This window comes from Leishmania infantum, chromosome 25 (assembly GCF_000002875.2).
Source record: "Leishmania infantum JPCM5 genome chromosome 25".
Taxonomy (NCBI): domain Eukaryota; phylum Euglenozoa; class Kinetoplastea; order Trypanosomatida; family Trypanosomatidae; genus Leishmania; species Leishmania infantum.
The window spans coordinates 289,039-300,159 of NC_009409.2; the positions used below are offsets into that span (position 1 = coordinate 289,039).

An 11,121-nucleotide genomic window follows, 5' to 3' on the forward strand; every position below is an offset into this window, starting at 1 on the left:
ACACGAACATGAGCTGGAAATATTGTGATGCGACCCAGACGTCGCACAGTAGGAGAGAGTCCTTGTCAACGCGCGCGCGCGCGTGTGTGCCAGTAAGCAACAAAGCGGCGCCGGAAGCAAGCGATTTTGGCGGCTCGAAACGGGAGTGCCACGTCAGCGTCCCCACAGCACGGCCAAGCGTGGGCTTAGACGTGCACATGCTGCCCATCGTGTGTTGCGTGTGCTGTCTCGTGATGAGGTGTCCTTAGGTTTCCTCCGCTGCGACTTGCAAGTCCGCTAACCCCCACCCCACCCACCCTCGAAAACACACGCACACACACTTACCACTGATGACCTTGAAAGCTCCTCTTTGCCATGTGCACACTTTCGTCTCTTTTTCCTCTTCGCTTCCACCATCTTCCATCTCTCAACCCCCCCCCGGTCACGTACCCCACGCGCACATCACGTCAGTGCGGCTTTGTCCCCAACCCACGTGCGTGATCGTCTCTCGTCAAGAAACAGCTTCACTGCAAGCACGCAAGAATAAAGCAGACCGGAAAAAAAAAGGAGAAGAGCGGGAGACCGACGTCGCAGACAGGTGCCATTGTTTGCGCATACACATACACGCACATACTATTTCTTCCTCTTTCTTGAGCGGTGGTCTACGCGTGTGTCTCCACGCGCCGCGATCATCAAAGGAAAGACAAGAAGAAAAGTAGTAGTCGGCAACTGAGGCCCATCCACTTCTCCTTTCTTCGTCCGCCATTCTTGATTAGCAACTAGTCTCTCCACCTCCTTCCACATTCGGCCTTCATCACGTGTCTTGCAACACGCCATTGAAGACGATAATAGAACCGTACCTCCTTTTCTTTTTGATTGTGTGCCAGAGGTCAGCCATATACACACACGTGCACACGCACGCGAATCTTTCGTCATCTCTTCGTGTGTGTGTGTGTGTGTGTGTGCATGCGCGTGTGCCACCCCGCCACCACCCCTCCGCCCCCTTTGAGTGCTTCTCCCGCAGCACCGCACGATAAACTGCCTTGTCTTTGACGGAGACGTGAGGAAGTAAACGACTGTGCCATCATCGCTGTTGTCTGTGTGTGTGTGTGTGTGTGGGCGTCTGTGCTGTGTCATTGAACAGCACTTGTGTCTGCCCTACTCCCGCCTCTCCTGCCGACCCCTGCCCCCTCCTCCTCCACGCGACGCACTTGCGTGCCTGCACACAGACAGAGACACAGATCCAGGCACGCGAAGGATAGCCCTACAGAAGCACGCCGGAAGCGCCAAAGGCATCATCCGTAGCGAGCAGCTCGCCACCATTCCCTCCACTGGTCGCGACGGCGACGACCTCTTCCATCAAGACCTCGCAAAAGGGTGTTTCTTTCTTTTTCATTTCTTTACTTTCCCTCTGTACCCCGTGTGCGGTTACCTTTTCGTCCATCCACGGAGCGCCAGCGTGCATGACTTTCTGCCTCTCCGTCCCCTCTGCCGTCGCTGTACCCTCCCTTGTATATATCTCTTTACGGGCTACCCTTTTTGTTTTGTCTTGTTCCTTTCTTTGGGCATCCTCACATCAATCGTGCGCACGTAGGCAGACGCATCGTGCACACGCAGACGCTGTCGCTGGTACTAACTGTCGTGTCTTCTCCACCCCGCCCCCCCTTTTCGTTTTGGGCGTTTTACCCTGTAGCACGCCGACGGACATCCGCCCCATTCATCGTTGCATCGCCTTCTCCTGCGTCTTATGCTCTTGTGGTGGTACATTTCTGGTTCTGTACGTTTTTTCCCTTGCGTTTTGCGTGTGTGATTTTTCTGCCCTTCACCTCCGCCCGTCTGCGTGTGCGCTCGACGCTCCTTCTCGCCGTAAGATCTGATAATTCACCTTCTCTCTCTCGCTGTGGGGCGTGACTCCTCCAGCCTTCACGCACACCCCCTCCCCCTCTTTTTCCCTGTGCTCAACTGAGCTTGAGCTCATATTGCATAGATACGAAAGCAGCCGCCACCATCGCCACAGGGTCGCACGTGCTTGGTGTTCGCCACTTTTGTGGCGACGCAGCAGAAACGCAAAAAGAAAAACGAAAAGCGAAAGAGGGAAGGCGGGAGCGCGTCCTCAGCAACAAGTAGAGGCACCGGTGGGCAGCAGCGGCACGATAGGAAGAGCAACAAGGAGTAGCACATCGTCCAGCGCATCATCATTAAGGTCATCTATCCGTCTGTCCTTGTTCGCCGCGGTTGGACCGGCTTTCGGCACTCAATTCGTCCTTGACTTCCGTCCCTTCGCTCACCCTCTCCACGGTATCCCTCCCTCGTCCAACAGCTGACGCTCTTCTGTAGGCGTGTAAAGCAGCAACCGTAAAGGAGAGAAGTGCCTGTCCTGCCTGTCTGTGTGCACGCTTTGTGGTTTTCTTCCCAGAGCTGCGTCTACGCTCCCTGTTCCCCCCCCCCCACCCACCCACCCACCCCTCCGCATCTCCCCCGCCCTTATTTCTTCTCCCTGCGTCCTTGTGCTCGCGCATTCTTTGTTGGTTTGCCGCTTCCCTCCCCTTTTTTGCTTTGTTTTCGGGGTGGTGGTGGTGGTGGGGGGGGGTCATCTCGTTGTTGCCGATCTCTCGCTTTGTGAAGGTGTGCCGGCGTGTGTGCGTGTGCGTATGCGCTTTCGTACATCGTCGTACCCTCACGTCCTGTAGATTTGTATTCTGGCATCACTGGCAGGCACACACGTACACGTGCATCCTCGCGTATCCAAAAGACCTCTGCCAGCATCGTGTTACGAGGCCCGCTTTTCCTTTCTTACCCTCCCCCTCCCCCAAACGTTGGGCCGTCTTTCCGTACGCACACCATCTCCCACTCGCGACTTCCTTCTCTGATTCTCTTTCTCAAGCCACCCGTCGCTTGAATTTTTGTTTTTGGCTGTGTAAGCACGTGTGTGTGTGTGTGCGTGCGCGTGTGTTAGCGCGTGAGCGTCGCCTTACGACAGCGCTGGTCTCTAGCGTTCTGACAAGGCCGAGACAGAGGAACGCAACGCAGCGCTGCGCGCAACGAAAAAAAGAACCGAAAAGCAGAGAGCGAGTGAGCGAGAGAGGGCCACACGGAGCCAGCAAGGCGCAGATTGTGTTCATCAACACGCCTTCGTCTCGGAGTCGTTTTCGTTTTTTTTTTCTTCTGTGCCCGTATACATACACATACACACATATACATCTATTTGCTCGTTGTGTTGTGCATCTCTCTGGTCCCCCCCCCTTCCGCTCCTACTCCACCATTTCGTGATAGCGTGCTCTCTTTGTTCCGTTGCCCCTCCTCCCACGTACACGCAGACAGAGAGAGGGAGGGAATCCGAACCGAGAGCGGACTGGTGTGTGGCGAGTTTGCGGCACCCGCCCCGCTCCACCCACACCCCACCAAAGAAAAAAAAACAGAAAACGGGAAGCCAAAAACGGGCCACTGCCACGATGTCCACTGCCGTCTTCGAACTGTTCAGTAAGCTCGCCGGGGTGGCCAGTGCCGGCCAGCAAGGGACCCCATCTGCCCTCGAGATGGCACCACCGCAGATGCTCCTGCCAACAGACGAGGAGTGTGTGCTGTACGGGCAGAAGAAGCCGATTGTGTTCTTCTACGAGCCACGGGGAGCGCAGCAGCTCGCCAGCGGCGCGGCGGATGGTAACTCCGGACCCGGTGCCGGCGCGGCTCTCACCTCAAGCAGCCGCACAAGTTTATTGCAAGAGTGGCCAGCAGAGTTGTCTGCAGCGCAGCTGGTGTCCCCGGGGACGACGGTGCATGCACTCCGCGTGACGAACGCCGAAGATGACCTCCACAAGACGCTGTCTACACAGGAGGTGTGGGCTGACTGGCCGCAGACTATCCGCGGCTGGCAGCTCTGCCCCATGAGTCATCTGTGTGCTATGGTGCGCACCAACGGTGCAGCTCCGCATTTGTATTTGTTGGCCTCGCGCTACGAACTGGTGGGCACCTCCGCTGTGTACGAGCGATATCTGCTGCTGACGCCGCCGTCGAAAGACAGCGGTCGTGGCGCAGCATCTAATGTTTTGGCGCGTGCGACGACGGCAGCGGACTCGGCGTCTATCAGTGTCACCGAGTTGCGCACCCTGCGGCGTATCGCCTGCCTCTGCCGATGTTTCTGCAGTAGCGGTGCGGAGGCGCAGCCACGCACAGCGCGGTCGCGCGGTGTCGGCAGCGATACGCTCGTGCCGCCGCCACCGCTGGCGGACTACGTTCTCCACTTGGTGCCGACTTCCCTTCAGTACACCTTCTGCTTCGCCGCGACGGCACTGCTGGGCGCGGCAGACGAGGAACGCTGCCAGTCGTGGGCCATGACAGCGACGGCGTTGAGTCGACTAAAGTTCAGTTCACGTTACCAGTCTTGCTCGACGACCGAGGCAGCCAACACCTCCGGCGCACTCTCCGATGGCGGGCACACGACATACTTGGAGTCCGCGACGCAATCGCGTGACCGCAGCACCTCTGCGGTGCGCGTGGTGGAGGGTGGCGGCGGCGGCATGACGAGCGCCTCTGGCGCTGGCCTCAGTGAGGACCCCCGGTCAGCGCCGTCGACGCCGGCGCGGCCGCTGCTCGCGATGGGCCGCATGGATGGGCAGCGTGGTGGCTCGCTCTCTGCAGCGCGTCACCACGAAGACATGCACCAAAATGGCGAAAGCATACTGGAGGAGCGCCTTCCGCCATCGCAGCGGTGGCGAGCCATGGCGCTCCGTCGACTTCTCGACACGTCCTTCTACAATGAGCAGGTGCCCTCCGGGTGGCGGCGCTGGCGCTACGCGTCGAGTGGCATTCTGTGCCGCCCCCTCGTGGTCGACTCTCTTGACGGCATCGTCCGCTACATCCACGGCAGTCGTCTCGCCTTCTACACGGCAGTCGCATTTCTCGATCGGTTCATCGCCGTCACGGTGGATCCCCTCGCCAACTTCTTCGCCTACAAACGCCAGCTCCAGCGGGGTCGCTCGCGGCAGGAGATGGACTGCCGAATGCTGGCGATGTACGGCACGAGGCCCACCAGCCCGCCCATCGCCGCCGAGCTCCCTGCAGAGCAGCTGTACGACAGCGGTCTCGACGGTGGCGTGCAGGCGCGCGAAATCTGCAGCTTTCTGACGCAGGTCATCGTGGTGTGCATCATGCTCGGTAGCAAGACGGTCGATCTCTACCCCCCGCGCATTCGCAGCTTGATGGGCTGCGTCGAGGACACGGCCCCCATCAGCGAGGAGGACTTCGTGATCCTCGAGTTCCACGTTCTGCTCACGCTTGGCTTTCCTGTTCACCCGGTCACTCTCTTCGAGGCTGTCGGCGCACTGCTCGCCTTCTCAACCAGTGATGCCCTGTACGGCACTCTCACAGCGTCCCACACGACGCGACGGCTGCTGGAGGAGCACCAAGACCGCGGCCACCTCGTCGACGACGTTGACCGGCTCATGCAAGAAGAGGCCGAGGAGGAAGAGGCAGCAGCGGTGGCAGGAAGCGCGCAGCCGCACCCGGCCTTACGCGCCGCCGCGCTGACGCCGGCAGACCGGCGCGCCATCAATGACTGGCTGCGGTTGCGCCTCTTTACGTGTTTCATCTGCGACGAGGTCATTCGCGCCAACGCTGGTGGCTCTGCCGCATCGTCGTCCGCGTCTGCCTCGTCAGCTAGCGACAGCACCCCGCGCCACGGCGGCGGCGTCAACAGCAGGATGGCCGCCGAAGAAGAAAGCAAGTTGCCGGACGGAGGCTTCAGCGTTCTCCAGCTCTCGCCCGTGCTCGTGGCCGCCGCGGCGCTCGTGATAGCAGCCGAGCAGCTGCGCATGCCGCTTCCTGCACCGATGATGCGCCTTGTGCCAGTCCCTATGCAAGCACTGCTGCGCGAAGCCCCGGTCGACGGCAGCAGCGACGTTGGTCGTAGCAATGGTGGTAGCAGTTCTGGGCGTGTCATGGCCGCGTTGCACCGAAGAGGCCAGAACACGAGCACGTGTGACGTGGCGATAGAGGAGTCGAACGTGCTGGGACGTGGCGCCGGCGCTGATGCAAGACACAACGAGGCGTCGACCGGGTTGCGCCTCACGGCGGGCGCCACGGATGACCACTACAAAGTATTGATGGAGCTTTCACTACTTCTGGAGCATGAGCTGAGTCGACTCTCTGACGACAGCGGTCTGCAGGGGCCGCCGCCTCTGGCGAGTGTGCCGGCCGCTGGTGCCACGCCCACTTCGACAAATCTGGAAGTAGAAGAAGAGCAGATCGGCGCTGGCAGCTGCGGCGCGGCAGCAGTGGCCGGGCCATCGCTGTGTCCCACCCATCCCTACACGGGTGAGCTGTCACGTGGAGGGGCAGCTCGACGAGGAGCGCCTTTAACCTCTGCTGCGTCGCCACGTGTGCGTCCGGCGAGCGCGCGCGCGATTGACATGTTCGGTCGCATCATTGCTCAGGCGAAGGCGATACACCACAGGAGCCGCGAGAGCTGCCCGCCGGTGCTGCTGCATCGCTATCAGCCTCTCTTCCGGGATTGCGTGTAATGCATGAATGCACTTGACCCCTCCCCGCTTTTTTGACAGGTGGCCGCGCCAATGTCACGCCCCGTCCTGCATCAGTGTTGTATGTGCACATCTGTCGTGACGTGCATCTAGTGTGTTGCCGCATTTCTCTTTTAATTGTACGCACTTCTTTCCACGGCGTTTATAGTTTTTGTTTTTTTTTTCTGTTTCTTGTGAGGTAACGTGCGGTACCTGCACGCGGCTGTCTGTGTCTGTATGCGTGAGCGGCGTATCCCAGACACCTCCTTGATAGACGGTATCCTCCTCCCCCTTGTTTTTCCTTGGTCGCGCGCCTGTTCCTCTGAGATAGAGCATCAGCCCGGTCCTCACTCCACTACGCCGGTCACAGGGTCCCCATCACGCGGGGCGAGGCAGTTTTAGGCACACTCTGTTACAGCAATGCAGCGCTCTGACCTGCCCTGCGTCGTAGGTGCATGACTCTGTCACAACCAGAAGTGGTTCAGCATTAGCAGGGGATAGAGGGGCTCTGCCCGGGCTTCCTGCAGAGTGAGTACTAGACACCGCTACGACATGCTGAGGTGTTCCCCGGCGATCAGGGCCGAAGGCGGCATAAAAGGAAGCCTAAAAAATATATATGCATGTGCGCTGCGTTGCAACAGGGTGACACACGCACAGAGAGAGGGTCTCTCTGTCTTTTCATGCGTGTGGCGCTGTCTTGTATATACCATAGAAGGCTTGCTCTTGTATTGGCGTGAATCGAAGTGGTTTCTGTGTGTGTGTGTGACGCCTCTTCCTCCCCCCTCATCCTTCCACTTCGTCCGTTGTGCGTTGCCTACCTGTTTTTTTTGTGTGTGCTGTTGTGCTGTGTGCGTAGGTGTCCGTGCACGCACGCCCGGCTCTCTCTGTATTTTGCCCTTAATCTTGTGCGCTGGCGGTTGTTGCCCTTGTGTTCGTCTTTGTGTTTTGGTTGCTCATATATGTATATATATATATATATTCCAGAGGGGACGGATCTGTGGATTATGCGCGCAACGTGGGGCGTCCGCACAAGTGTGCTCTGTAAAGGGGAGGACTTCTCCCCCTTTCTCTCTCGCATCTGCGTGCGTGCGAGGGATGAAGGAGGAGCAGGAACACCGTCAAAAAAAAGCAGAACGAAACGTTGTCACCCTTCCCTCCGAATTCGCGCGCATACCTGCGTGTGTGTGTGTGTGTGTGCGCGTGCGCCTCTTTTTTCCTTTTTGCGTTCTCTAGCCGCCGTCTGTGCTCGACGGACAGCTGTGCCTTCAAGGCCAGGCAGGCGACAGGGCCGACAACCTCCCGCTCCCCCCGCTTCGGCATGTCCCGGCGTGGCGGCATGGGAAGTACCGGGGAAGTCTGCAGAGCTGTCGTATCCAGAAAATTCACGCATCACCCTCTCTTCTCCCTCCCTTGCGCTCTCTCTTTTCTCTGTCTGCGTGCCTTTGCATGCACGCATTCGTTTTTGTATCTTCTCAACCACCTCTACCGAATCGATGCTGTACCGCAGCACCAGTGCTCGAGAAAAAGAGACACAAAATGCCGCCTGAAGGCGTTTCTGGCATCCACACGCATAACAATGGAGAAGTGAGAACATAGGCCTTGGAGGCAGCCTCCTTCACGACGGCTCTGCACGTTTCGCCTGCCTGCCGGTGCTTCGGCTCAACAAAACACACACCGGCGCGTGTCAGTTTCTGACGCCTAGCTTACCCCCTCAAACCCGGGGAAGGGGGGGGGGGGCACTGTGCTGTGGCGTCACGTTAGGATGGCCGGCTTCGCTACGGTGAATAGATGCGTGCATTCTACCATAATCCTCCCTTCCCCCTCCCCAATCTTTATCTTTCACCACCACCACCGCAATTATGGCGGCTACGCGCACTGCCCATCATCCCATCCGTTGTTATCGTTGCGGGCTGCTCATGCGAAATACCCCCGACCACGCTCCTGGAACGCATGCGCACATACACGCGTTGCGCTCCACATCCCTCTCTCCTCCATCATCTCCAACATGTGAAGGTTTGCTCTCCTTTCTATATCTCTTCACGCTACACTTCGTCATGGCCACCACGGTCAAGAAGAATGACGTCCCGATCGACGTCACATGGGAGGATCAGCGCAACATCTGCGTCTTCTCCCGGTTGCACCGACGTGTGCAGACGCTGAATCGCCGCCTGAAGCTTCTGAGAGATGACATTGAGAAGCTCGACGACGCCAGCACCGAGGCCATGATCTGCGACGAGGTAAAGTACGTCTTTGGTGAGGCTTTTGTGGACGTCGAGTGCGATCAGGCCGTAGACCTACTCGATGAGGAGAAGCAGCGCATTGAGTCGGAGAAGGAAGAGGTAGAGGCGGAGCTGAAGGATCTGGACGTGGCCCTGACGGAGCTCAAGGCGCAGCTCTACGCCAAGTTTGGCTCGCAGATTTACCTCGAGGAAAAGTAGTCGAGGTTGGTAACCCAGCGGCAGGGCCTCACTGCATGAATGCTGTTGGCGAAGGTCTATGCATAGGATCAGCGAGAGAGAGAACAGGAAGCTCTAAAGAGAGGTGAAGATGAAGGCAAAAAAAAAGCAGTGGCACCCATGAAGAATGAGGATGTCTGCATTGTGCCCGCCCCCTTCCCCTCCCCGCCGTCATCACCTTGTTCTGTGACCTATTCTTCTCCATCTATCTCCGATTACCCCTCTCGTTCGAAGGCATAGGTGGCTGTAAACTCATACCCTCTCCGTGTGTGCATGCATGCGTCATCGCGGAGCGGCCTTTTCTCGTCGTCGACATGGACCCCCCTCCTACCAGTGCCTGCGTGAGTGAACGACGGGTGAAAGTTTGCACGTAGAGTCATGGATTCGTTGGCCTCGTGCACGTGTATGTGTGAGCTTGCTGTGGCTGTGCGTGCATGGAAGTCGTCGATGTACGGACGGGGTGCAACTCTCTCTCTCTCGCCCTCCGTATCTCCCTCGAAGAAGAGCAAACAAGAAAAGAGGAAATATGCAAGAGGAAGTCGCCGGTCAAGCAGAGGCGCTTTCCTGTGCGAGTGCGTGGGAGTGTGTGTGTGTGCTTATGCACCAAAGGGCCGTACGCGGCTTTCGCGTCCCCTCGCACACGCTTGCTGGAATGCATAAGTGGGAGAGAGGATGCCTTGGTGCTGGCACGGCAGTAGTGGTCGGGGAGCAGCAGGAGAAACGCGGTAAGGGCGAGGTGGCGAGGAGGCGGTGCGAACGCACGCCCAGGAAACAGCAAAGAAAAGAACGGGCGATGAGGCAGAGCGATGTGGCAAGCAGAGCAACGAAAAGGGCGCAGCCGCTCTCCCTCTCGCTCGTTTTTGGTCGCTGCTTTTATGTGACGTGCTTTGCCGTATATCGTGAGGGGTTACTCCCCCCCCCCACACACACACACACCGCCACCTCCAGTCGCCTCTCCCTCCTTTCCAGCCGCACTGCATCCTCCAAAATTATGCGGGTAGGTCACCATGTGCAACATGCGACCTTACGAAGATCACTGTGGTGCCCGCCCATCTCTCTCTCTGCCGTTTTCCTTTTTTTGTTATGGTCCTGCTACTGCCCAATCCCTTCCCTTCTCTCTGCCCCCCTCTTACCATGTGCGTGTGTGCGTGTGTGTGTGCTCTCGCGCCTGATGGGCCGCACCTTGAGCGAATGGAACGCGCTCTCCTGTCTTGTCTGCGCCGCTTCCTCTCATTCGTTCTTTAGTATTGCTGGCTGAAAGCAAACCTCCTCACCCCCTCCCCCTTCCCCACAAAGGCCTCCCGGTTGGGCAAGTATCGTGCGTGCCACGAACCCCTTCACGCAAGCACAGACGACAGCGCACAAGGAAGCGGGTCGTCCTCCCCACCCCTGCTTCCCCTCAACCTTGCACATACAGGGACCCCCCCCCAAAAAAAAAAACACCGTAACGCGAATTCCACATCAACGACAGAGGCACAAACAAAACGCCAAGGAAAGCTGCGGCACGGGAAAGGGACGCGACGACATCATCTCCGCTGCCGGTCCACCCGTGACGGGAGAAAAGGCGATATATATATATACATATATATGTATGTATATGTATATATCAAGGGAGAGCGACAGCCGAAAGGACAAGGCCGCGCAGGAGTCTGATCGAGGGCGCGCGAGGGAATTGCGTGTGAGGGGCCGCGCGTGCTTGTGACCACAGCGTCGGAAGGTCTACAAGAGTAACTGTGCCGGGAGGTGTGCTAGACCACTTCACACTACCAACCAGCGATCGAAGCGGATACGAAAGAAGTGAAGCGGAACATAAAAAGGGATCAGGCACAGTGCGCGTAGTTCTGGTGCTGCTTTCTCTTTCTTCTTCTGGTCTCTGTTGCCTTTTTTGATGTTTCTATTCCTCTATATCATATCCCCTCCTTCCTCCCCACTACGCGTTTTCTCTGATTTCTGCTCTCGCTGATTGTTTGCCCGCATCTCTCGGCCGATCGCTCTGTCTGCCCCGCCCCGGTCCGTTCGTGCGACAACCTCGTATGTGCGCGGGTGTTATCTATGGTGTAACTCTACGTTTGTGTGCGTGTGCGTGTGTGTTTGCGTGTTGGGTTGTTCCCCCCCCCCCGCCCTTCACTCCCTGCTGTGCCTGTGGTCGCTGGTTGATGCCACTGCCACCT

At 58.2% G+C, this 11,121-nt stretch overlaps 2 protein-coding genes across 2 annotated transcripts; both read left to right on the forward strand.

Annotated features, from left to right (window-relative positions):
- Positions 1 to 3,431: 3,431 nt before the first annotated feature.
- LINJ_25_0840 (conserved hypothetical protein) lies at positions 3,432 to 6,497 on the forward strand (the record flags this gene model as incomplete). The annotated part of the gene is made up of 1 exon (XM_001466077.1): positions 3,432 to 6,497. The coding sequence occupies one exon, from the start codon at positions 3,432 to 3,434 to the stop codon at positions 6,495 to 6,497; it is 3,066 nt and encodes a 1,021-aa protein (XP_001466114.1).
- Positions 6,498 to 8,548: 2,051 nt separating this feature from the next.
- On the forward strand, positions 8,549 to 8,932 carry LINJ_25_0850 (conserved hypothetical protein; the record flags this gene model as incomplete). Its single annotated transcript, XM_001466078.1, has 1 exon — positions 8,549 to 8,932. The coding sequence occupies one exon, from the start codon at positions 8,549 to 8,551 to the stop codon at positions 8,930 to 8,932; it is 384 nt and encodes a 127-aa protein (XP_001466115.1).
- Positions 8,933 to 11,121: the final 2,189 nt, after the last annotated feature.